The 27,781-nt window shown below is 43.6% G+C and overlaps 1 protein-coding gene across 4 annotated transcripts in view; it reads left to right on the forward strand.

Annotated features, from left to right (window-relative positions):
- The window catches only part of LOC144110012 (KICSTOR complex protein SZT2-like), a 195,938-nt gene that overhangs the window by 75,215 nt on the left and 92,942 nt on the right, over positions 1–27,781 (forward strand). For all 4 annotated transcript variants that reach the window (XM_077642815.1, XM_077642817.1, XM_077642814.1 and 1 more), the window contains 5 exons: positions 17,991–18,197; positions 19,823–19,949; positions 23,403–23,661; positions 25,815–26,560; positions 27,644–27,779. In XM_077642815.1, the coding sequence (XP_077498941.1) occupies positions 17,991–18,197; positions 19,823–19,949; positions 23,403–23,661; positions 25,815–26,560; positions 27,644–27,779 (1,475 nt within the window). The remainder of the gene's footprint in view (positions 1–17,990; positions 18,198–19,822; positions 19,950–23,402; positions 23,662–25,814; positions 26,561–27,643; positions 27,780–27,781) is intronic.

The following is a 27,781-nucleotide window of genomic DNA, read 5'->3' on the forward strand; positions in this document are numbered from 1 at the left end:
TCAGGCGACTCCTCGCACTACGCCCTCCGGATCTCTTCCTTTGTCGGCAGCCATCCTCTTCACTTGTCCTTCTCTCCATCTCCCTTTCGAAGTGGCAGCCAATACCGGCTGCGCTGGTGTGGTGCGCTGATTACTTAAATGGGAGACACTGTGAACGCTCAGCCTCTTTCACGGTGCGTTCTCAAAATGTCGTCTTGACTCTCTCTCGCTCGTCGCCATGTGGTTGGATCACTCAAGTTGTCACTGTGCTGCCGGTCCGACCATACCTCCTCCTCCCATCAATGGACGACAGTGTCAGATTCACGTTTGGAACCCGGGGTCGTTTGCTCAGTTTGCCGTCGGCCACCGCCGCGCCTCGTGCTTGCCATGCCGCCGTCTCCTGTCTGCGCTTGCCGGCTGTTGCGGCCATCGTGGCCCTTCCCGTAGGGTCTTTCCTGTGCTGTCCTGCCTGAGTTGGAAGTGGGATCCTGACACGTGAGGACTTTGGCCGGTGCCAGATCTAACTCTTCCAGCTCACGTGAGGTTCGAGCAACACGCCGTCTTACGTGTTGCTTTCAGCGCTTTCCGTTGTTCTTGTGCGTCCTGTTACGTGTGCATCTGTCGCTACGCTTACTTGAATGGTGCTTCTCAGTGGGTGGGGCTGGTTAGATTGCTCAAATTTCGCTTGCAGGGAGATGCAAACTTGAGGAGCTGAAACTGTTGAAAGGCAATAACAACTCTGTGATTGACTTGAATTTTTAATGGTATACTCTTGTGGAAGGGTAAACTTAATGTGTTTTGGGAGGGGTGGAACAGCTAGGCTGATCCCTTTTTGATGAATGTCTTTTGCTGGTAATACAAATAAGCCGATGTGCGAAAAGGGGAAATGAAGCTGTGTAAATTCCTGTTTGTGTAGAGGATAGCAAGGCTGGATACATCTTGAGTAACCTTCATACTTGATTGCGTGAGAAGCCTTAGACTTTGAAGCAGTCTCCAATAATCATGTATTGACTCTAGGTACCTGTTTGTTCTAATGGCAAATTTTGAAGTTGGCACTCCTGCAGCCATTTTGCCCTGCCTAAGAGCTTTTTTGTTTTTGAAAGGTTTAGGTAATTTCATGGGGCTTTAGAAACTTAGGTAGTGTATATTTAACTGTAGTGTGTGGTACTTACCGCTCAAATGAACTATACTTACTGTGCGTACAGCTGCAGCAAACTTCCACTTGTTTTTTTGAGTATCTGGCATAAAGCCAAGAGGGAAATTGTGAACTGCAGCTGACCTCAGATTTTGAATTGATTCAGTCACAGAATGGTCGGGGATAGTCATGAGAGAACTTTTTTTAGTATGTAAGAGTACTTGCCCAGCTTTACAAAGCATTACAGAGGGTCAGTGTGTAATGGGTGCTATCGTATACCAAATCTTAAGTCAACTATTCACGAATAGTAGGTTATCCTTTTTACTTCCTCTGCAAAGTTATGCAGCCACCTATGTGAGGATAATTCAGGCTACTCTACTGCCGTGATATATGGCATCCTTGTCCGTCTGTATTGAATGCTCCAGTGTACTTGTAATTATCCTTACAAATGCTTTCCAATTAAGGGTAGGTAGTGCACTTAACTTCATTTTGTGGCCTCAGATGTTCACAGGATCACTTTAGCCCTGTTTTTATTTTCTTCCAAACATTTCTGATGTTCGTGTTGTCCACTTCCTCTTTTCTGTCGCTGTCTGTCATGCCTTGAGTGAGCCTCTAGCTCTGCTTTGTCGTGAGCTGTTTTCACGTCCATGTCGCCTTGTCTTCACCGGTAACGTAATCTTGAGTGTGTTCACCTGGTTGGCGGTGGTGGTGGTGGTTGTGGTGAAGGCAAGAAGTCTTGTGTGTGTCTGCTGTATGTCTCACGCACACATGTGTCTTGTCCCCGCGCACACTGTTATGTGCAAAACACACTGCGACGACCGCCCAGCCGGGGGTGACTTCGGGGGTAAGTGGAGGAGCGGTCTCCTCTCTTTGAATCACTAAAGTGAGATTCAACTCCTCCAACTTCTCTCCGCTCACCGACGATCACCGTTTGCCACGATGGCTGGGAGAACGACAACGGACGGGCTCCTGTGGCCCCGCTTTTTGTCCACGTCCTGGTTTTCGTTTTGGGGTTGAAATGTGCTCGTGTGATTGTCCTTCGTCAGACTGGCAACAGTATGGCCCTAGTCAGACACGCAAAGGCAGTGAAGATTGTTTGGTCCTGTTCGGAGCATGAGCTTAATTATCCAGAACTAGATGTAAGTTCTGGCAGCTCTTTTTTTTTCAGCTCTAAAGCATGTTCAGGTGCTGTTGCTTGTGATAGCTGAGTTCCCTTTGAAGAGTACAAAATGTTAGTCACCTAACTTATCCTGGTGCACTGTTTCAGGTTCTCAGCTTTTAATGCCAGTTCATGGTTAATCTTTACGATCTCAATAGATACGCTTGAAAAGAGCACCTTTGCCGACCCATGGGGACTATTTGCTGAGAGCCGTTGAGGTCACTTTGAGATCAGGTGAGCCGTTTGAGGTGAATAGACCTCATGTACAACTGGACTGTGACTTCAAGGGTAGCACTAGTCAGCTGTTACAGTGATGTGATTGACTTTAGTGATGTCAGCTAATTATGCGGATCATCTTGGGGCATGTAGGGGTACAGATATAGTATCAGTGAAGTCACATTTATGCCTGCTCTGTGGCATGCATTCTAGCACTGAGGCCTCATACTTTTTTTTTCATAAGAGTTGCCTTTGTGTTTCTGCTGAGGCTGTTCTCAAGTTTGTACCTTGTGGTGTGGTGTTCCGTACATTGTGTTGTAGGCAGAAAATTGTGCGTCCCCTGTGGTCCATTGGGAGGGGGGGGGGGGGGGGGGGGGGGGTAGGCGAGGAGAGTGCTCCGGATTGTTATCACTGCTCACCTTAGCAAGAACCCATCTGCAAGTTGCTGCATTTCAAGGCCAAGCTGGAAGTTTCTGCATTTGGAAGCAGTCTGCGTGGATGCATAACCGACGCCTTCCACGTGATTGCGCCGTAAAGTTGTTATCGCTTTATTTCTGCAGGACGCTCAGACATTTCACAGCAGTTTCAGGCTTCCAGTTCTTGCTCCTTTAACTGCGCTTTTACTGCTGAGTGGTTTGGAAACAATAAAAATGGTCCGCAGAGGATAAATTCTCGAGCTGAAATGATGACCTGTTTTAGCCGCATGAGTTGTCAAGTCAAGCACCCTTTCTCAGTAACATTTACGCTGTGGTTGTACATGCTTGGAAAATGTGCCTTGACTCTTTCCTTACCGCGGGGGGAAAATTGCAATTTTTTATGGTATTAGGAAAAAAATTTTATTAATACAAATAACTAATGTATCTCGCTCAGGATATATCAAAATGTTGCTTAGTAGTTGCTATTTCATGCAGTTTAAAAGTTCAGAAGGTAAACAGTGTTTAAAGAAAAAATACTTAACCATTGCTTCTTGAAAGAAAGAATGGCAAAAAAGAAATGGAAACAGACCAAATTTTACCAAAGTGAGCAAGCTAGGTGCTAGGTGCTTTCCAAAGTGTCCACTATTATATCTAGAAGTTTTATACTTCCAGCTGCAAGTCTATTTTGGTTGTTGTGTCAGTCTTTGATTTCAGTTTTGAGCAGTCAGACATTGTGGCACTTGTACCACTGAAGAATGCTATTATTTTTATTGTCAAGCACAAGTACACACCGCAGAACATCGTTGTTCAGTGCTTAGTCTTGTGTTAATCTTAGCATAGTTTGCAATTTCGTCGTTTCCCTGTTTTTAGGGGCTTGTGGTGCAATCTTTGGGGAGATGTGGCGAGGATGTAGCTTTGTTCGACAGGGTCAGAGTCGAAGATCTCTGGAAGCTCTAGTCCAAAAGCATGCAAGTTGTACTGGGAACTTGTAGCCAATTCAGGAATGTACAGATGAGCTTCACAATGGGCTTGAAAAGGGATGAAGCTGTTGACACGAGCAACGTCAATACAGTGGAAGAAAAATGTTTTCCGCCATCACAGACACTTCATCAGTGCATTGCAGTAGCTAATGAGCTTGTCCGGTTTATCCACACCTAATATGCCAGCATTGTAGTCTTTGATTAGGAGAGGCTTCGGTATTGTTATCTAGTAGCGATTTTTATTTTGCAGTGTGCAAACTAATCTGACATCTTTGTCGGATGGTCTGTGGGCGTGGTAAGGAAAGAGCTATTTCAGATGATGGCTCTGAGCACCTGAGTGCAGATCTTGATATTTGAGTTCCTAACAGCTTAGCAGTGAGTGGGGTCAAAGACTGCTTCCTTTTTGCGAACTGTTTCCACTCGCACAGTGTGTAGTCATGTGCTTCGCAAGGCCTATTAGCACATACAGTAGAATCTCGATGATAGGAATCTCACGGGGTGGCAAAAAAATTCGTATCGTCCGAAAATTTGTAGCATGTGAAAATTCATATCATCCAAAGAACGAAGTCTTTATGCAGAAGCACTTGAAATTCATTCACATGTACCTGTTTACAGCTGATGGGATTTATTTATGGTCACTCGGCCATAGATCACAACTCACGATGCATACAGCGTGACTGGCAATTGCGACATCGGCGATGTACGGGCAACATTTGGTGCCTGAGTGTGCAGACTCGTCTCACACATTCGTGCCACCCGTAGTTACATCGGAGTATTCAGAACATCCGAAATTATGCATTGTATACAATGCACTGCGGCCAAGGAATTCGTATCATCCTGAAATTTGTATCAGCCGCATTCATATCATCTAGATTCTAGTGTAGTTTGCCAGTATTTATTCCAATTTGGCTAAGTTAAATGTCTGAATCACAACATAATAGCATCTTTTACTCCCAATAAACTTTCATTGGACCTACCACTGTCTTCTGCCTCTTTTTACTCGCTTTTCAACACCTTTTTTCTTTGATAGACAGACAATCTTGTGTGAAGAAATGCAGGGAAAAGCAGTAGTTGGGGGGAATATCATTACCACGAACCTTTTGTGCAAGTCAAGCTACTGTGCGAAGAACCACTGCTGAGTCACCTGGATTGATGGTTTGAACATGTTGCCTGGAATTCTTTAGGTAACTGGCATTGTCCTGGTATGCAGTTCATTATAGGCACAGTTCAGTAATGTTCCGGAGTCTGGTACAGTTTCAGCCTTTTCTTTTTCTCACGGTTGAACTTCTGTGTGAATTTTCTATGCTCTTGGCATCGCGCAAAAATGAGAACAAAGATGGAAGCATAAGTCTGTCACCTTGGTATGCTGTTTCACTCAAATTTCATGTACCTGAGGACGAGCAGGGCAGTACCAAATACAGGTGACAAGCGTGCTTTCCATCAGCAATCTAGGACAATGATAGAAGTGATGAGCCCTTTCTTATTGTAAAAAAGCAAAAACAAAATTGAAGGTCTGAAATAGTTAGCAAAGGGCCACGAATTTCTTCTTTAACATTATCTGTTTCAAACAGTACCTAATTTTTTTGCATTCAATATCAAATGATCAAAATTGATTTGGTGAGTAATTACCTCTTTTTGTCCGGCTCCGTGAAACTGGACATGGTCATGAACTTTTCTTAAGTGCAGTTTCTTAGGTAAATTTTTATTTACTTTTTAATTGTTTCAATTTCTTACCACATGTGAGCTCTTCCCATCTGTCAACTGTTGGATTAGCCTGAGGCATTTCAGAACATTGCACCGGATTTAAGTGATGCATAGCATGCTGGACTATCACTGAATGTCAGCTGCATCTTCACTCCAGGAAATGAAATTCCAAAGTTTGCGAGAGAATTACACGCAGGCAATTGTCCTGTGTGTTTATCTTTTAAGTCCCTGTCCTTTATGGTGATGTTTTTTCCAAAATTCAAATTTCCATCTTGCCGACCTCTCTGCTACAGTATTGAGCAGTCTTTATTGATAATTATGTAACGCTATTTTCTGCATTCACAGTTCTGTAATGCTGTTGGGTCTTGCTCATGTTTTGTGCTTAGCTCTTCCATCTTCATCTTGCTCGTATTCCCCTACTTCCTTACCATGGCACCTCTAGCGCCAGGGTAGCTATAAAAAGTCGCAATATTTTGACATCTGGAAGACACTTGTTTGATCTCCAATCTCCCACCACGTCCGCAAACCACACACTTTGCCCCCTGAGGCACACTTGTGCACCGAGGCCAATCCTAATCTGCCCCCTCTCTGGCGGCGTGAGTTGTTGTTCCCGCTGCGTGGCCATACTGTTTACTCTGTGATAGAGCCAATGTTGGCATAGATAGGAGGGGAGAGCTTTTGAGTTGAGGTGGGGCGGAATGGGTCATGCTGTGTTAAGATGAAGGTGCCGACACCTCTTTCTCTCTCACACGTTGTTTCTCCCCCACCCATACGCAGTCCACTCGAGGTAAAAGCATAATGTTAGCTTTGGCAGCAGACGGCACGTTGGAAACGTTTTTGTTTTAGGCTGGCATTTCGTTGCAGATTGAGCCTTGTTTTCCAACTGGGCGTATAGTGAGGAGGGATGAATCCTGTACGCAAATTAGCTTCCATTTGCGTTGAAATCCTCACATTGTGTCGCATTAACTTCCTTACGCTTTTATTTGTGAACATGAGTGGATGATGCAGTGATCATGTTCTTAGCTAATTGTGCTCGTAGCATGTCGGGGCATCGTTCCTTATATATTGTTTGAGCTTAACCATGTGGTAATTAAGCCTTTGTTGCAATAAGTTCTGTAGTTCTGTTTCTCTCCTCATTTTGGGCTTTTCATTGAGATTGCAGTTAAAATAAATATTGCGCTGCTGCTGCTGCAAAATGTAGCATTAAACAGTGCATCAACAGTGCATCAGTGCATTCAGTGTGCATCAAAGGCAGTCCGTCATGTTGGCATGCACGGGCAATGAGGGCAGCAGAGAACACACCCATGGTGGTGATGGACTTTTCCACATGGTCTGTGAGAAGCTGTGGGGCAGGGCGTGGAGATTCGCAGGTGATGTGGCCTGTGGGTGGCTCTGAGGTGGGTGGTTGGGAGTTTGTCAGAAAGCTCTTTTAGGAGAGAACAGTAGGTTCAAGCTTCAGTCATTTGAAGGGAATCGAAATCAAAGGAACCAAAGGTTGTTTGAGGTGTGAAGACAAACATCAGGTACCTAGAAAGCAGCCTGAATACTGCCGAAGGTGAGCCAAATGCAGATTTTGCAGGCATTCAAAGGCATTTGAAATTATGGTATTGGGGGGGTAGGGTCAAAGTGTTGAAAGAACATCTGTTGCTTGGTCCTTTGCACTTGCGGTACAACAAAAAAGCAGAAGGGTAGAAAATTGGGCAAGTTGGTAAGGATCCATGTTGTTGGTAACAATAATGACTATCCTTGTAAGAGGGCTTGAGTTGTGTTGTTGTTTCACGTGCTCTTCTTTTTTGGCTCGAGTGGTGCAATCATGATCTGGACTGCGCATGTCATGTCCTTTTGTTTTTCTATTTTCTCTTTTGTATATATTTCGTGTCCCAATAAATTTTTTCAGTTGATAGTGAGCACTTATTCTGTCCTTCTTCTTTGTCCTCGTTCATTTGGTGCCGCAACGAGATGGAGAAAAGCAGAATTTCTGTGGATTGCCCCTTTAATAAAGGCATATAATACTGTTTGTTTTTCATGTGCTATAAGCTTAGTTGCTTCCTTAAGGGCTATGGCAGGAAGCATAGACAAGAAGGAACCCTGTTTAGGAAACAGTGCCCTTACGCACACAGGGTACAGGAAAGAATGTGCTTTTTCTATGGACGAATCAAGTGGCTTGGTGGGTATTGTTTGCTTACATGGCATTTTAGTAGCTTCCTTTTTGACATTTGTGTTATGGCTTTTGCAGTAGAGAATTGCGGTAGAAGGAGTTTGACATGTCCCAAAGCTGCACATGGGCTGTACCTTAGTGGAGGGCCGGGGATTAATTTCGACTGCCTGGAGTCTTAATGTGCACTGACATCGCACAGCACTTGGGCACTTCTGTGTTAGCATTAGAACTGCCATTATCGCAAAAAGTATCCAGCATTGGCTTGTGACGCTTCGATTGCCAATGGTCAAAGTGGAGAGGGGGAAATCCCTGTAACACTTTTAAGGGAGAGGAGATGGAAAATGGGACAGGGAAAGGTATGCCACGGTCACCACTCACAGGGGAGAGATGGCGAGTGTGGGGCAGAGGTACGGTTTGTCATAGGATGATCAATGGGACTAGATCTTGGCACCCATTTGAACGGTCTGAACCCGTCGGGGATGGTTGCTCCATCTGGGAGGGAACACTAATTCTAACGCATACTCTGCTGCATGAATTGCATCAATCATCTCAATTTTTTTATGAAAAGCTGACCCATAGAAGTATGAGTTATAGAAATGATCAGGCTGTGCAAAGTAAAATTGGTAGCTTTACTGAACTCTTGAAAAATTTGCATGCCATGTGGAAACGACTCGCACACATTGTTAAATTGCTGAATAAGTTTGGGGCGTGATTTATTAAAGCCTGGTTTAATACAGTAGTGCAAGCTTGAGTATTTTGCTACAGTAATTTGTAGACGTCTAAATAAATGCTTGAAAATCCTGCAGGTAAACTGGCGGTCAAATGGTTTGACAAAGTGAATCATTTATATTTCTTTATCCCAGTGAGCATAGTGCATTCTTGTGCCCTTGTGAGGAGTCGGAGTTAAGCAGTTTTTCATGTCATCAGTAAACTTAAATGGCCTGGGCAGCTAATTGCAACAAAGTGGACTGCCAGACCGAATAAAAAACTGCACAGTTCTGTTTGAGTGGCTTTGCTTCAATTGTGTTCGGATAGTTATTAATAAACTGACTCTGAAATCATGGCTATGCTGTGAAGGTGTTTATGGTAATGAGTATGTGGTACAAAAAATATGATCCCATGACAATATGCAGAGTGATGGCATTGTCGTTGCCAGCAGCTGTATGTGAAGGTGTTTTTTTAGAGCACACTACTGCAAGGAAGACATCGATGATGTCATATACCTTGGGAAAAACCTCTCGTACACCTGTCGCTGTGCAAAAAGGTTGGCTGGCTTTTTACATGAGTACAGGTGCCCTGAAAAACTGTGTACAGTGCAAATTGGGGTGTGATCAGCGGACGCGGCTTGCTCTACTCGGGGACAACTTTTCTGGTAATGCAGTAGGGGCTGGGCAGGAAAGGGAAGGAGACGGGCTTTGTTCCCATAATTTGTTCATTGTTCGGCTGCATAGCTTTCCCCTTTCACCGCTTCGTACCCCTTGCCTGAAGGATGAACAACTCACCCCCCACAGCACAGCAACAAAAAGCCCATCTCCTTCCCTTTACTGCCTAGCCTCTGTAGCATTGCCAAGAACAGTTGTCTCCGAATATAATAACACTTAGTATAATAACACTCGGGAAGAAGCATGCCGCAAATGTAAAAATTCTCCAAAAAAGAGTGCATAAAAAAAAAACGCTTTTCATGGGAGACTAGTTCCCAATGTATGGCACTGCTGTGGGGAAGGGGATGTGAAGGATAGGTACTGCATGTGCCAGTGGAAAGAGCTCTAGATAGTCCTAGATAAGTTCTGGAGTTCCGGAAAAATTCCGGACAAGTTTAGCTAGAATGCCAGTGCTAAACAGTTGCAGCAGTCTTCCACCAACCATTAATATTTGTTTTCCCCTTGCACTTGCATCACAGGGCAATCACTGGAGTTAAAGTTGTAGCCCACATTATTAATTTTTGCTAAATGTTCAAAATTTCAAAACCAGAGAGGGAGTTGCTGCTGAGCAAGCGATGCTACTTCCGACATCTGAGCTTTGCTCACAGACACGGCACCAGCTGTTCAGCCTCTAATTTATGTGGTGCAGTTTTTCTTTAAGGCGGGAGGCTTAGCATGCTAAAAGTTAGTTGATAGGAAGCCACCAGTGCTTTGTTTTGACCGTGCTGAAAGACGATAATTGTCTTCCCACCCACTGTGTCTATCTCCCTTCTCAAACACTTGTAGAGTGCTGGTGTGATTGCACTGCTGGAGGTCGTGGCTGACGTCTGCAGTGCAACCCATTGCTTTGTTATTTGGAAGAAAAGGATTTCTTGTTACCGTGCAAGCCGTGAGGGTGAACGTTTGACGTGGATGAAAAGAATTGTTTTTATGATATGCATTGAGCGAGTGCGGGGATATTGAAGGCAATAACTAGTACCAGAGGCTTAATGAAACAAATGATGTCAAGTATTTATGCTTACAGCAGTTTTTTACTTTAAGGTTTTGCATATATCATAAGTTTTGCATATATTCTAAGTCTTTAGGGCATCATCTGTTACCATTTGGATAGGGCAGGGGCACTTCCTTGTGCTGGGAGATGGGGGTACAGTATCTTACTGTCGTTATCCCTTCCTTGACTCATAGGCAGACGAGGTCTAAAAGTCTTTCTAAGTGAAAACTTTTTGCCTTGCAATATATTTTCAGTCTTTTCCAGTTCTTAAGACAAGCTCAAAATTTTTTTTGCTTGTGTTCTCACTTATTGCAACTTTATTTAATAAAAAATATCATCTGTTGAGAACATTTTATTAGCAGTGCTTAGGGATATTTACTTGTACTTGCACCAGAACTTATTGGTAATAGGGCCTTTATTGGAACAAAAATTACGTAAGCGTAGCCTCTGTTTTTTGGTTGACTGGTTGTTGGTATATGATTAGGGTCCTTTGTTTTTGGGTTTTATTTTTGCCAAACTTTAAGGGGTAAAAATTGGGAAATATTTTTTTAGCTGAAAATCGGGTATAGATTGGGTTATTCAGCAAAAGTGCCCGTAATTCGGGGTTTTTCAGGTCATTTTTTGCAACAGAAGATGATCTAATACTAGTGCTCGTTTTTATACGAGGCATAAGATGCTATATTTTTGCTCATTATTTTCATAAACACTAAGAAAATGGCAGGTTGCACTAAAACCTTTCCCAAATGATAATGACTTTTTTTATTTATTAAAATTATTTTGATTACCCGCATTGCCATCCTCTGCACAGCACTTTTGCATCCATGCAAGGCTGTCTGCGTTTCTTCGTAGACTGAAAACATTCATTCAACATGACAGCAACAATTTTAAACGCACAAGTCTTGGTAAAGGCTTTTAGTGGTATGGATAACGCTTGATACAACGATGCCAGAAAGATGTCTGGTAGGTACCTGTGGCTTGGCCTCTTTTTTTCTAAAGCATACTTTTCAAATGTATCCTCAAATAAAGCCTCGTCTTGAATAACAAGCATTCAGAGAGCTTTAAAACCATCATTTTGCTGCGAACAGCTTTGTGGGCTGGAAAACTGTGTTCTCTAGAAGCCGCCTCTTAAGGTAGAAATTGGGTTTAACCCTGTTTTTAAGAAATCTTGTTTGGGGTGCAAGAATTGAGTAAAACTGGGGTTTACCCGGAAACAAAGTGCCCTGTGTACGATGGGCTAGCAAAACCAACTTTGCAATGATGAATTTGGTGGCACAACTCACTATGGAGCCATTGTGAATGGTGTGTGTATGATGATCTTTGTGATGACCAGTATAGCCGGAGGACGGGATAGAGTATACATTTCTTCGCTCACAGAAAAGGCCTCTCTTGATTTTTAAAAGTGTATATACTCCGTTCAGATGCAACGCTGTGAAAGGTACGGTAGTAGTTCGGACGGGAAAATAAAGGGAGGTGTGTTACTCCGCACTTGTTCTGTGGCCAAGTGGTCTAAGGCACGTCAGCAGTAAGAGTCCATTTGATCAAGTTCATGACAAATGTGTCATGTAGTGAGTCTGCAAACAAAGGATTCACTATGTTTCGCTCACCACAAGGAACACACTACTTTTTGGTTGCGGATGCAGGCAGCATCAACAAGTGTGCTTGCTTTGACAGCGTTGCACCTGATGTATGAAACGCAGTATAGTAAATTATTTATTTATTTACAGAATACTGCAGGCCCTTCTGGGCCCTAGCAGGAGGGGCAATACAGTGCAACATGAATATACAAAAAACGCAAAGAAAATTTTAAAACACAAAGCAAAATAAGTTTGATGGCGTCAATCTTCTATTTTTTCAATGGAATCTATGTCACATAGTGCTGTTAAAGGTAAACAGTATACAACAACAATGTATAGTTAGGTACATTGCATAAGATTCCAGGGAATTTTATCTGCCCTGTGCATGTATAAAACATTATCTTTTACTTTTGTCTGGGTTTTGTTGAACTTTTTATTCTTTGTTTTCCAGCTCTTAACTTTATGGCTTTGTTTCGCATGTGAAGCAGCTGGTCGTGGAGTTAGATTTTTTAAGGAGAAAATGAGGTTATTAACAGAATACTGCCTTATTGAGAATGGGAGGAGAATGAGCATTTTTAAAAAGAGGCTTTGACCATAATTTAACTTTTGTGCTTCCATGCTTTTTGCTGGAACATCTCATTTTCGTAATAGTGCCTGCTAATGGAAGTTACCACACCGCGAATGATTGTAAGCACCCTACAATTTCGAACACTCGGAAGTTTCGTGATCATGTGGCAGTGAAAAAAAATAAAAAACAGTGTTTAATAAGGAGCCCAAGCGTACTTTGGTCCAAAGTGCCCTATCTCAGTTGAAGAGTCTTTGATTGCAATAAAGAAAAGATGCTTTATCAGATCTCCCTCTTTTCAAACACGCTAACAAATACTCTCTTTTTAAACATCTGAACAGGGCTTAGCAGGCAAAAATTTTCATTTTGGTGACCTCACACCTGACACAACCTTACATTTGTCCTCATGCATGCCTTCACTGTCTTCCCTGTCGCTAACAAAACAGCCTGCATGCATACCGTACCTTTTGCACCATGCTGTTGGTAGCTAAATTTTTTTGCCTGCCAAGTCAGCCATGCTAGTATGGTAGATTGTTAGGGATGTTGTGCAGGACTTTTTGGTCAGTTTTGAGCTCTCATCTCACTTGCGTGAAGTACACACAGTGACTTGCAGTAGGCAAACCGCAAGTAGGCAAATACTTGTAAGCAAGTCAAGCTATTGAAAGCAGTGATAGCACTGTGTGCCATCATGTACAGTGCTATCTCCCTTTGTCAGTGCTGTGATAAGTGACAGTGGATTGTTATTGCATTTTGTTTCTACCCATACATGGCTGGTGTGCACGCACTTGCGCAAGCTGCCGCACACGTGCGGGCGTGCTGTGCTTGCAGAACACTCTACACGATTTGATGTGTGAACAATTGCTCGTTATTGCATTGCGTCTGTAGCAGCTTTTGGCATCACGCTGCTAGGCTTCATGATTTGCTGACTAGCTGCTGCATGAATTTACTTTTCTTGAAAGTGGAAGTTTGGTTAAAACTACTTGTGTAGATTACCATAAAACTTGAGTTTGGGCTAGTTGGTACTTAACTTTTGGAGAGATGAGATGTGTGGTTGTACTACTGATACATTCTTATCTCTGTGCAGCCCAGTGTCATTTCTTAAACTTGCATCTGATAGCAGTCTTCAGAGCTGCATTACAGATGCTTTTTTTTTTTCAATGCTTATATTTGTGCACGCACCGCTAACAGTATCTGCTAACAGTATACGTATCTATGTTCTCTATATGAATAAAGCAGTTATTAAGTGGCACTTGTGGTTGTACCTTACAATGATTTCTTTGGTTTGCACTCACATTTTTCAGAACTGTAGATTACAGTTCAATAGAGCTGTCTGTTTCAGCTAGTAATATTGCTATGTAGGAACTACCACGACTGCTTCTAAGCTTACATGGGGAGAAGATTGAGTATACCTGAGCAAAACATACCGAACAACAGGCATGCTGGTACTTTGGCAAGAAGCAGCTGCTAGACAAGCACCGGAAAAAAAAAAAAAAAAAGGTGTGGACAAGATTGGAAACAGGGCTAGGGTTCGACTAACAGCAGCTTTCTCTCGTCTATTTTTTCTTCAAGGTTGTTTTCTTTCTTTCTTTAAGAGGTATTACTGAGCAAATACAGACTGTGCACAGAGAGTCTGGTGCAACCATTCTTTTTTTATTATTATTCATTTTTGCGCCGGTCCAGGCGGTGTGTCACAGTGAGGGTTAGATCAGTCGTGGCGCAATGTGGATTTATTGTTAGTGTGAATCGCAGTTGGGCAGCAGGGAGGATCGGAAAATTTTCTCTGAAATGTGGTGAGACTGGCTTCTATGCAAGAGAAGTGCTTGGCCACTGCAGATTGTTTCTCGTACGTCAGTGTTCTTCTGTATCTCTTTTCTTTTGTCTCCCACTTGCTGTAATCTTGGCTGGAGGGTAATGTACGTACCCTCTATGCGCGTAACCTCTACTGAGCAGATTGCTACACGCAGGCCATGCAATCCAGAGGTTCTCGAATGGGCCTCGAAGTCAATCATAAGTATATCGCGAGCAGTTGCAGCTTTGGCCAGGGTGAGGCTGATAGATAGTATGTGCACTGCAGCACTTCAAGAGGACAAGAAGGCGAAGAAACGGAACGGGCGCAACCGGTTATCTGTGGAAAAAAGGCAGTGTGCGTGGAGTGCCCCTATGCTCTTTTTCTCTAGCGCAACCTTTAGTCCTTGCTGTGCTTTCCAGTGCCTGCACGGAGAAGAAAAACTAAGAAGCAGGAACACAAAGAGCAGGAAGCAGCTGACATTGCAGTGGCGACAGTGCTGTCGTGGACAAAAGGTTGCACTTGCGCAGAGCGTGCGGGTAGTGTACTTGATAATGAAAAAAGCGATACCCGAACCTAGCTGCCAGGCTTGAGGGAGGGTGCTTCTATAATGCACCTAGGTAGATGTGCAGGTCTCTCCGATATTAAAAACGCACCCAGTTTGCACAAAAAGACCAATTTTTGAGCTGTTTCTACACTAAAATTGAAAGTGACTTTTGGATATTGTATGCCGAGAGGAAAACGAGTTGGAAAACAAGAAGTGTGCTTGTCACTCAAAGGTATAATTAATCATTAATAAAATGCTAAAGTTTGGTTCCCTTTCATATTAGAGGGACCTGTACAGACCACACAGGTCGAGAGCAGGCAGAGCAGTTGCTGCCACATGTCTCAAAATACGCTGCTTATATGCCGTAGACGAGTTCAAGCTGAAGCCAAACACACGTAGCACCAAGAATGGGTGTTGAAAGAACGAAATGGAATGAATGAAACAATGAGATCATGCAAGGAGCACTTGCAAAGGTGTCCCACATTACCGTTCTTCCTTTTGGGTGCAAGCTCTATGGTTTTAATGCATTGTAGTACATGCCTGTATTTCATAAATTTATGACTTTCAAAGGAACACTGAAGTAAAAATTTGTAACAGATTTATGCTACACAGGAAGCTGTACATGTTCCAATGATCGCACTTTTAAGTGATGATGCAGGGCTTCCATTTGTTTTAAAAAAACAGGAGTAGAGAAAACTTACGATATCATCATTGGCACCTACATGAATTACTTTTGGATATATTGGCTTGACAGCTAATTTAGTTACTTTTGCCTGAAAATTATGAATTTGTTGCATTGACATGCCACATATCAAAATGAAAGTAAATGAATGTACTATTTTATAATATAATTTTCAAATACAGATATTATGCAGTAATGTGTCATTTTGTTCGTCTAATACAAACTTTCATTAAAGTTGCGATAAATACTACTAATGCTGTGCTTATAACATGAAAGAAGATTTATTTTAAAAATTCCAAATTATACAAAATGTTTGTTTCATTGCATAAAGAACCCGAAAGTTTCAGTGTGCTGACTTATAACTTGAGCTACAAAACAGTTTCTGCCTCGTGCAAAGAAGCCCTTCTTGGAGGTGTTAGAAAAGCTACTCTCTCTGCAAGTATCTTTTGCTGGATAATGCTAGCAAGTACAAACATGTCAATAAAATAAATGGGCTTCTCAATAATAGGCATAAAGAGTAAATGTGGAATTGGAATACACAAGAAAAATGCAAAATACGAAAATTTACTGAAGGTGATCACGAAAGTTCAGAGCATATGCAAATATCAAGAAAAGAACACTGGCAAATATGTGTCAGGTGTGCGAAATGTTGCAAATTAAATTGATAAAAGGCTGTCATAAAAAGCTGTGCATAAAAAGCTTTACTTCAATAAACTACAATGCTACAAAAAAAAGAAACCTTCACTGGCTAAGGCTCATGTGTGCCACTGTGTGAAACAGACCTTGTGTTAACACACATACAGACATCCTTCATACACCTAGCCATAGCCTGTGGTGAAGACCAGAAAAGAAGTGGGTGTCATTTAAACATGATGACGTTGTTGTGAATGTGCAAGGCATATAAGGCATTAAATGACGCACCACTGCACTTTCGGCTCTTTTATGGGTTATCGGTAGATGTGTTCGCTGACTTTCATGAATCCGACTGTGGCGAAACCGCAATATCTGGGCAAATTATCCAAAGATTGAGTTTAATATGTCGGGAGAATAGCAAAAATGCGTCCTTTTTGGTTTCTTCTCCGTCGCTTGTCGCGTGGACCGATCACGTTCGGACGCTTTTAGGCTTGACCTCATGCAAAATTCTGCAAGTGGGCTTTCCCACATGACACCTGATGTGATGAAGAAGAAGAAGAAGCAGAAGGAGGCTGACCACCTCCTTCGAACAATTATTACGCAAAAGCGCAGTTTTTTCTTTGATCCTTTCATAATTTGTTGGATACTTCATGCCCACACCCATGGCATTCGTTTTGTTACCTTCACAACTTTTCTGGCATTAGCTCCGCCATATCGTTTTGGTCAACTGTGATATGTGGGGAAGCCCACACGGGGAGTATCACATGGGGCTTCCGAAGGGGTGCGGAGTCGAGAGGTCACCGGTAGGAAAAGCAATCGTGTTAAAAATCTCTCCTATTGCATGGTGCATTGTAACCCGCGCATCTTTGACATGTGCATAATGGCAGGCGTGACGACGATCGGAGGACCTTCTTCGCTACGCCAAAAGTTGCCAGGCCGCAGTTTCGGCTTTTGAGCTTCGCTGCCAGCCCAAGGTGATGGCAGCTACCGGTTGCGCATTCGCCAGTCGTCCAGACCAATTTTTGCGCCGCTTTCAGACATCGACTGGCGCATCGCTCGTCATTTCTTTTTCATTTTAGACTCAGTTTCAACGCCAATATGCATTTCCTTCGGTTACCTCCTCGTTATTCCTCTGGCGCGGCCAAGCATGCGAAAACTGCGCGCTCACCACAGGGTTTTCGCTCTTTGTGCCTTTTTACAAGGCGTCACCAGCTCCACCACATTTTCACATTTTTCGGTGACTTCCTTTTTTTTGGGGGTGGGGGTGGGGGGTGGAATTTTACTAGCTGTCTTGTTAATTTTAGTTACCAATCATATGTCCATTTTTGAAGTTTATTTTGCATAACCACACTGCAGATTTCATGCTGCAATGCCGTCTAATCGGGCAGCGTACACATATCTGTTCATGTTTCTTTTTTTTTTTTTACATTGCCAAGCCATTGTTAGTCTAGTCTTGTTTAATTTGTGCTGCAAACACCATACATGATTTTTTAAAAAATTGAGTACACTATTTGCCTCATTATCTTTCTCTGAATTTTAAAATAATTCTGGACAGATATTCAATATTCTATTTACACGATTGTAACAAAATTAAGTACACTATTTGCTCTTTATCTTTCTCTGAATTAAAAAAAATTCTGGACAGATATTCAGTATTCTATTTGATATTTGAAAGCATTTTTCTTCATGTTTGTATTTCAATATTCACACACCCCTACTCCTCTGTCATTTGCATGTTGCACCCATTCCACAGAGTACGTCTAGGACCCTCATTAATGGCAGTGTACGGCAAATGGCAAAGAGATTGAAAAGTATTGTTTCTTTTGTCTCGTACTTTACGTGCACCACCATTTCTAGCGGCGGCCCTGCCTTCCTGTTTAGGAAAACGTTATCTGAATGCAGGAGATCATATCTTATTATTTTAAATCAAGTAGACTTGGAAGCTGGACGCATCCCAAATGAGGTTTGTTGTCTTGTGATTTTTCCTTTTCCTTTTCCTCATCTAACATTGAGCCTGTTGTTCTTCTTGCTTTCTGGGTTCCAGCTCTTTGAGATGGACTTTGAGTGCCTGTCATCGCTCATCACCCTGGAGCACCTCAACCTAAGCTGCCTCAAGCCAGAGCTGGTCTGTCCGGCAAACATTCTCTCCCAGCGCCTGCCGCCTCCTGTCACGCCTCCTGTCACGCCCGTCTTGGCAGGCAGCCAGCCTTCGTTTGTGTCTCGCTCCACACCTGACATCACGTTGGCTCAGGTGTGTGAAACTTTTTGAATACCATCAAAAATCATTTTTTCGTGAGGTCAATTTTTGCAGCCCGTTATAGCTGGTGTTTAATTTTGATGCAAAGGAGAACGCTCTTCCATATCGCAGACCTGGGCTGGGGTAATAAAATGATTTCTTTCTGGTTAGATTTCAGTCTTTTCTGCTCTCCGTGAAAAAAACAAAGTGATCTCAGGTCCCCTTCATTGCTGGGTCTGAATCGGTGATGAAACAATATTGCTGCAAAGCACGGTTATGCTTGAGAGAGTTGAGAAAAAAGAAAAATGAGGTTGGATCAAAGCGTCCAATTTTTTTTTTTATACCAGCCCAGGAGAAGGAGACACATTTTTTTGCCTAATCTAGTTGCCTAACATTTTTTTCACTTGGGGGCTTTGTGAGAGGAGGTGACGATCTTTTCTTTAATTGTGCTAACTTTTGAATACTGAAATTTCTTAATTTGGAGAAGTGTATCATTGAGGTGGAGGAGCAGGTTTTTATTTAGAGGATCTTTTCTTCTGCTTCTCCTTTAAAGGAGTATAGACACCTAACTTTTGGGTGCTTGCTTTGTTCTTTGTAATGTCTAGTTCATTATCATACATGGATTGCCACGTGGTATTCTCCCAGGACTACTAAATAATTTATAATGGAATTTCTTTCTCATGCTTTTCTGTTTCATTTTCTACAGCCGAACGGTGACTGTGACGTTAACGTGTGCCTAAAGGTCACGTGAGGCATAAAAGAACTGCGATATAATCACTGCTTCACTACAGTGCCAAAGCCAGCCTGCCTCAAGAGCCGGAATGACAAAGAATGTGGAAGCAACGATTATATTGCAATTTTTTTATGCCTCGCGTTACCCATAAGCGCACGTTGACGACACAGTCATTGTTCAGCGGTTGAAACCGAAACGGCATGACAGAAAAATTCGGTTATAAATTATTCAGCAGTTGTATGTGAATACCGTGCAGTGGTTCATGCATTTGTAGTGTCTTGCACATCATTATTGAGAAAACATGCTAGCAAAATTAGGTGTATATATTCCTTTAATACCATGGTACAAAAAAAAACATGCAGCTAGCACCACATAATCGTACAGAGTTCAGACTGCCTTTGTTAGTGTGTGAAGCCTTGTCCTTGATGACTTGTGCAACTGTTATTCATCTTGTGGTACTTAGCTTAATTCCTCTCTAATGTGGTGCTTTGGAGAAAAACGTGTCGAGTAACACGGGCTTTTTAATGTATGTGGCTGGGCACTAGCGGCAGAGATTTATTCACACGGAAAAATTGTAGCCGAAGAATGGAGCTCTGACTGAATTTTGAGCTTGGTTTTTAACAGTGTTGAAGCTTAATTAACCTTTTCACATCTACTGCATTTACTCGTGTAATTTGTACATTTATTTTCCTAAAATTAAGAACTAAAAAAGGGGGTGGGAGGCGCAAATTACGTGGAGATTTCACGAACACGTTCTAAAAAACTCCACAAAGGACATAACGCGAAATGTATACAGTATATTGCCACATATAAGCCGAACCCGCAACTTGCACCCCCCGCTGGCCAAAAGAAAGTTGACTACAAATATAAATATCAAGTCGTTGGCTTTTTTTTTTTTTTTTTGCAGAACATGCCCCTGCTTCAGCCGGTTGCACCGGAGCCGATCGTGAATGTGGTGCCCTTCCCATTCAGCATCATGAAGCTGCTGTCCAAGTGCCAGCAGACGGAGGTTCTCTTCTCTACATTCATGCAGGGTCAGTGTTGCGAAGGTCCTTCATTCTGACCAAACCGCATTTCAAATGATAGAAAAGTATGGCATACTCAACCTTATACCCCTGTCACACAGGCACTCTAAAGGCACTTTGAACTAATGCTCCTTTGCGCTCCCAAAGGAGCACTACTTCAAGGGAGTTCGTCCGTGCTACACGGTCGCGGAACGACCTTCGCAAGAAGTTTTTAGCGCCCTCATCAGCGAAAAGCGTTATTTAAATTGCAAACCTCACTGCACATGTAAATACATAAATGTCACATTTTTTTTAGTTAATTAGTTTTATAACCGTATTATGTTAAAGCAACGCAATTTTAACTGCAATAATGACCTGATTTTCCAAATACAGAGCATAACATCACAGTGCTGGCCACACTGAGCCCAACTCGCTTGTATATCTGGAACGAGAGTATGGCGTGGTGAGACTGCCACAAAACAAATGATCTTATATTTTAAAACAGCACTAATCTTATGAAGTGAATTTATAAAACGAAAATTGAACGTTTCTTTTCTCAATTTATTTATGCTGTTAACTCGCTGGGAGAGAGAGTACTCCCTTGAAGCCTCAAAGGACGAACTCTAGCTGCCTTGTTTCGAAGCTCCTTTGAGCTAGGTGTCCTTTGGCGCGTCCGTGTGGCAGCGCGCGTTCGTCCTTAGAGTAATGGAGCATTAGTTCAAAGTACCTTTACAGTGTCCGTGTGACAGGGGTATTATTCTACCTGACTTAAGCTAACTTAGCTCTTTCCTTGCTGCAGGCAAAAACCGGTTTTGATGGAGGTGTTATGGAAATGTAAACATGCTGGATTACTGTAGGATAACAAAACGTAATGAAAAGATCTCTCGTTTCAATGATTTAAGGGAAAAAAAAAAAAAAACAATACAGGACAGTCATGTCATATTATGAAAAAACTGCATTTAGAAAATTTGAGTAGCCATTGCAGATATTTGAAAATAAAGCTCAGTTTATGGAGCCAAAAAGGGGGAGTAAAAAAATGGTAGAATCTACACTTTGTAGCTTGTTTTTTTTTTTTGGGGGGGGGGGGGGAAATAAATGTCACGGAAAGGTTTTGCAAATGATTATGGAAATTCTTGGTACGCAACCTCTTGATCAGCAGCAAATAAAAGATAGCCCCCTATTGACTAATGCGCCATCCTTCTGAAGAACTCCCTGGAGGCTCTAAAAAGTACATTCACACTTTGTGGGCATTGATATAAATCTGGTTTCATGTTCAGCTTTGCACTTTTCACAGCAAGGCTTTCAATTTCGATGTTTGAGGCTCGTACTTTGCCTTTTCGCGAGTCAACTGAGGGTGAGTGGCTAACCTGAGAGCTTGAATGAATTAAATGGGGTGCGTGGTGCGTTAAATAAAATGAACAATTTGATCAAAACTGTTTATTTTTCAGTTTATTTTTCTTCGCTATCTTCGGGTGTTCATTTGCCTTGTGACGAAAAGGTATAGCGAAATATGGAATAGAAATTTAGAAAATGATGTTTTTATGTGTGGGTGTTGAAAATTGTGTCTGAATCACACTTCTGATGGTCCCGGTGCATAGTGGATTCCGTGGCTTTCCGATGACGGAGTACTGCCATCTTGGTATCACCCTGAAGTGATCAGATCAGAGCTTCCGACGGCCGCAGTGCCGCATCTCACTGAGCAAAAGTGAAAGTCAAGAAGGTGATCAAATCCATCAAGCGTAGTTCTGTGATTGGCTGCTTGAGTCACATGGTAGCCAGATAGCATCTTCACTGTCTGGCGCACCACCAGCGCACCATACCACTTCTAATACGCCACTGTGCCAGAAGGGGTATGAGGGCCACAGGCAATCTATGAAAGTAAACTAGAGAGTGACCAATTGCTCATATCTGGGCATTAACCCATTAATGCTACCATGTCATACCCTTACGGCAGAGCTGCAACAAAATCAGCAGCAGAATCCAGACTATATCTACGAGCATTGCCTAAGTCTTTTTTCTTCTTTTCAAATTTTCACATGAATAATATGCATGATAAAGTCAAACTTTTATTTTTATTAGTACCATGCATCTACGAAAAGAACTAATAGCTTTAGTGCACAGAGCAGGGCCTTGTTAAAAGGCCCCAGAAAGGGGCTCTCAATAAAGTTGCATCATGCCTGGGATGTTAGAAGATGCTGCTTTACAAATATCCATCCTCCTGCAAGAATTATATTGATGGTTTTTGTGAAAGATGAGTTATATGCAGTCAAAATTTGAGCTTCCGTGTCTTCACGCCTTTCCCTCTCCTCTCAATTTTCGCACACGAAAATGGCCGTGCTCCTCTGCGGGCCCCACTCACTCGGCCCCTTCCCTACCTCCGCCAGCTGCCGAAGCGCGCGGAGTGGCTGCGGCCGTGGTAGCCACGGGACCTGTGAAAGAATTTGCCGCGGTGAACCAATGATAACCCCCGTCTACTGATGTCACTTGCATGACGTGACGTCGTATACCAGGTTTTGCCGGAAAGCCCGGCACCGAGTGTCGCCACGAGGTGCGGAAGCGGGAATTTTTAAACATGTATTGTAAATTTCCCGCTCCCTTTTGAGGTCTCATATGCGGCATGAACACTCAGCGGCCTGTATTCTACATAGTGCAAGCGTTTTAAAGCCAAGCTCAAACACCCCTTTCTGTGGCCCTTTAATGTGCTGACATCAAAGACTTGTGGACTTTCTTCTTAATTGTGTACTAACCCCAGGAAAGACTTAATGAGGGTGTTGATTGTCAGTACTAAACACCTTTTGCAGTTAGGTTAAAATTAAAATGTCGTTCTGTAATCTTCATAAAGAGTTACATATGTGAACCGAATTTGGTTACATTTCATGCCTAAAAAAAAAGTTGACCGCAGCGGTGACCAAGTGGTTGAGCATCCGCCTCGCATGCGGGAGGTGCGGGGTTCGATCCCCAGTGCCGCCGAGTACCCACCGGTGATACAGTGGGTACAAGCGTTTCCCTGGTCTGGTGTTTGGCTTGTTTAGGGTGAAATGCTTGGGAAATGGGTCTTTGACCCCACCTTGTGAAATGGAAAATACCTTGTGCCATGGCGCTGTTTGGCTGCATATGCCCTTGCGCCATAAAAATCCATAATCATCATCATCATGCCTAGAAAAACGAAAATAATCATAATTGTCATGTCCTCACCTAAAGTGACATCGCAGTTATTATATCGTAGTTTTTATATGCCCCACATGATTTTAACCCTCCTAGCAATGTCATAGCCATCATTGGTCTGCTGATACTGAAACCAGAACTGCGTGAGAGAAGAAATTCACTTACAAATTATTTACCAGGTACAGGCAAATTTTATGTGAGGAACCATGCTGGCAAATGTCCTCTACATCATTCCAAAGAAGCAAAGCTCAGCAAAAATTTGGTGTCTTCACAAGCAAGCACAAATGCAAAATTGTGTTACGCTCCTCATGCTGACAGAACTGAGGCTGCCCCCCATGGGTGGTGGTGATGGCGCCAACGACCGGCCCGTTGATTGCGAGGGGCGCCCACGGCCACAGCCCAATGACCTGCTGTACGAGCAGCTGTTGGAGAACCTGCAGACCATGCACGACCGCGAGGTGCCGCTCGGGCTCGAGGAGCAGGCGCTGCTGCCTCACGAGATCCACAACCGGCCACGCGACCAGCACGCTTATGCGGTGCCGTTTGCTGTGCCCCTTGTTCAGGCAACCCCCATCACGTGAGTGCACCGTGTTTCTTTCACAGTGAGAGCTGTATTTGGCGCCCTCTGAGGGAATGTGTGGAAAGTTGTCTGCGCCATTTAACACAGCTTGTGCCACAGGTGGGGAAGGAGGTGTGTGACAATGGTACTAGTAGGAAGGAAGAGTATTAGTTCTGGAAAAGGAAAGGCGCAGTGATGGTCTCATTCCTTGCTGGATACCTCAGCCGAAAGGAACAAGGAGGGAGTGAGAGAAAGAAGAAATGGGAGCCCGAAAGCTCTGGATCAGTTTGGAACCAGCTGGCATTCTTCGTTGTAACCTCAGCTATGTTAGCTTGTTAGGGGAGGGCGGGTGGCGAGAATGGGGCGAGGTGAAATGTAGGTGAGGGGAAGCACAGCTTAACTGACAAGGGGAGGGAGTATGTGGCCATGCACACGTGCCACCTCGCACTACCTTCTTCTTGTTCCGTTGGTCCTGCATGCCTCTGCGGTCATGTGACTGCCGCATGCACGTGGCTCTTGCCTTTTGCAACCTGCTTCTCATTGGGTGGAACTCGACTTGCCTCTCGGACCCTGCTGTTTGGCTGTGGTAAAATTGGGAATACTTACTGTAGCTGGCGCAAATTTTGGAATTTGCGCAACAAACCTCAATGCTATCAATTTTTTTTTTCGTGAGTTTTTTTCTTTGGTTTAACCTTTTTTTTTCTTTGATTCATTCTTATCTCTTGCCTTTTGGTTTCTGTTTGTTCTTTTTGTTGGCTATTTTATGAAAAAAATGGTAGTGTGATGTTACCATCCTCTAGCTGATGGGCGGGACCTGCCTGATTGTAGTGAGAGTGAAGCCACAGGTGACAACACAGGCAGGACAATTTATACAGAGAACAAGGCAGGATAGAAAACAGCAGTACACAAAAGCTCGAGACAACATGTAAGATGCTTGTCCAATGTAGCACGGGAAAGTTGCCTTGCAACGCACTTGCACCCCACCTGTGTAACATTGTTAAGTACACTCATGCAAGGTTTCACTAGTTCTCACACATACATGTTGAGGTAGTCCTGCCGCTGTGGTAGTCTGGAGCTGGCAACCGAGAGCTGCTCAGTGCGTCCAATGCTGCATGCTGAAACCTGAGTTGTCAACAGCAGTCCGCCACGCCAAACCTCATAGTGTCATCCTCAGGAGCGTCCAGCCATCGCAGGTATTACTTAGCTTTGCGTCCATGACTTCAGCAGTCTGAACTCTTCATGTCCTTCATGTCCTTACGACATGCCACATCTTCTCTAGAACCTCTACTCCATCTTCTTTCCTCTCCCCTTCTGGCCATGTGATACGCACTTCTTTGTCTGCACTGGCGGGTCATCTTCAGGGACATCTTCTGTGTTGTCTTCAGCAGCACCACAGTGGTACGGTACGGTCCGGTACAGTATGGTACAGTGTGTGGGGGAAGCAGAACGTGCGCTGTGAGAGGCTCTGCAGTGAAGGGCTAATTAATGTTGACCACAGTGGACTTTGTAACATGCACTGGTATCACAGGCATCACATAGCACATGGGCATTTTTGCATTTCACCTCCATTGAGATGCAGCTGCTGCTGCTGGGATTCAATTCCACAACTTGGGTCAGCACTAGAATGTCGGCCATTGAGCCATTGCAGCAGGTCTGGGAAAAATGAATTTTAGTTCCTAGAAGTCGGGTGGCTATGGGTCTATAGTAGTAAGGCAGGCTGTGTGGGAGCCCTTCATTTTTTATGGTTTCTAGCACACGGAGTAAATGTGTGCACTGTATGTTTTGCAGCGACACCCGCATGGGGGGGCAGCAAGTTGCAAATGAAAACACCCGTGTTTGTCTGCTTCCCAAAGATTGTGGTATCCATGTGAGCAGGGTGTGGTGCCATCTATGGTTATGTGATGCGATTGGCTTTGGGCTGGACTGCTCTCAAGGTCGAGAGAAATCCGAGTTATCCGAGTTTTGCTGGATTACTTAGCACTAATTGCACGCAAAGCTTGCATTGTTTGCACTCGGTCATAAGTTCGTCATGGTGACTCTTTCTTAAAGATTGTTGCATTTTTCTTCTCTTGCTGGGCATCATAAACATTGCATGAACTAATTAATATATTGCATCCACAAAGTGTTCTCTGCACTTGCGAGCAACACACTTGCTGTCTGTTTCTTCACAGTTGGCGCTGCTTCGTAGCCAGTTTTTCTGGTGCAAACAGCACCTCCGGAAGTGGCCACACCACTCCGAACTCGCACGTGGTGCTCACCTTCATTCCTGCCACGTTCTCGGACCTCCAGCGCCTCATGGCACGTCCAGAAGATGCCACCCTGTTGGAAGCAGACAGTCAGAACACCCGCGACGGTCACCCCGCTACAGTGCACAAGGACTACGTCATGCTGCAAACCGAGTCATCGTCTGAGCAGGTTGTTTCCAGCAGTGCTGACCGCGAAGCTCTCACATCGTCAGCCACAGAGGACCAGGCTACCAACGAAGTCTGTGATGGTGGCCTTGCGGAACCTCCTGCTGCTCGACAACTGACCGCTTCACACTCTGACCCTGCTCTGTCCTCGCACGGCGTGGAAAAACCCGAGTCGCTGCCGAGGCAGCGGTCGGCTGACATACCAGGCGTCAGTCAAAGCCAGCTTTCCATCTCGGTGCAGTGTCCAGTTGTCAGGGACGATGACGGTGGCAGTGCGTCGCCCGAGTCTCAAGAGGCCGGAGGCGTCGCTAGGCGTCTGGTTTCCACAACTCTTCCGGTGTACGTCTACGACGCTCCGGTGTCAGCCGTGATTGGCCGGCTGGTCTACCAGGGTGGTGTGAGGCAGTGGAAGGACACATACCTTGACCTGACCACTCGGTATGAGGACAACGTGCGTGCCGGGTCAGAGCCCAGCTGGGTGGAGTACAGGGCAGAAGGTTCTGAAGGTGTGTGCTTGGCTAGGCTTACTCATTGTTTGACCTTTTAGTGCTCTTGATCAATCAATGCAGTCATGAGCGCAAAGGTCATTTGTGTTCAATCATTTACACAACCTGAAAGAAACATGTGCAAGTCAGGGTACTGTTTACTAGCGGGCAAAGAGTACTCATTAATTAAGCATGAGTGAAAAGAATAGTACTGATTCCTGCTGAGTTGGTTTTGTTTCCTTTGTCAGGTTAAGTGCAGAATTAAGAGTTGAGTTTAGTTCTTGAGCGTGATCTGAATTCTTCTTGTATTGGTGTGCATTGGTGAAACATGTGATATGTGACTGGGAATGTAAGCTCTGACTATTTATTACACCTCAAAGGGTGCTTTTTCTCAGCAGAAGCACTGTCATTGCAGCTGCAGAGGCAGCCCTAAATATCTACTTTTTTTGTTGAATATACGCAGGACCAGAGCAGTTTCTCATGCAAAAAGAATTACTTTTGCATCTCATTGCGTGTTCCGGCACTGTGATGGGCTTACTCATTAACTTAATGTGTTTGTAATAACTTGGTAGGTTTGCTAGATTTCTGTACTTCGATGGTACTGTCTCCATGATGATAACGCTCCTAGCATTAGTGAAACCTGTAAGTAACTCATGTTACTAGCCATGAGCACAAGCTTGTGAGCATAATCTTACACATTCTGAAACCCACCTACTGGCAGGGTCTTTGGTGACATCTGCAGCAAAAGCATGAACTGACGTCGTCGGATAGTTGCCATCTCAAAAAGACGTTCGTCACTTTCTTATGAGGTATTCTGTGCGGTATTATGTCTGTTTGTAGTTAGTTGACACTTTGAGAGTGGCTTTGTTCAAAACTTGGAAAGTTTAGCTGGATGGTGTGCAGTTTCTTTTCAGTCATTATGTTTGATGTGTGATTAATTTAGCCTGAGCATGCTTTTTATTTTTTATTTTATGGGCATTTTTTTGGTTGTGAGCTATCGTTTACATGTTCTGGCACAATTCAACCAGAAAAAAAAAGAGAAAAGGTTACTGCTTTGTGCCCATCTTTTCATAACATTTTTTTTGTACCCATGACTTCAAACAGGCTCACCCTACAAGACCATGTCACCGGAGCCGAAATCGGATGACTCTGAGTTTGGCAGTGACCGCTTCCCAGCCAGGAAACACTGTTCACGGCTACGCAAGGCTTTTTCCAAAAGCTTTGTGTACGGCGTGTTCAGGT

Source organism: Amblyomma americanum, chromosome 11 (genome assembly GCF_052857255.1).
Source record: "Amblyomma americanum isolate KBUSLIRL-KWMA chromosome 11, ASM5285725v1, whole genome shotgun sequence".
NCBI lineage: Eukaryota > Metazoa > Arthropoda > Arachnida > Ixodida > Ixodidae > Amblyomma > Amblyomma americanum.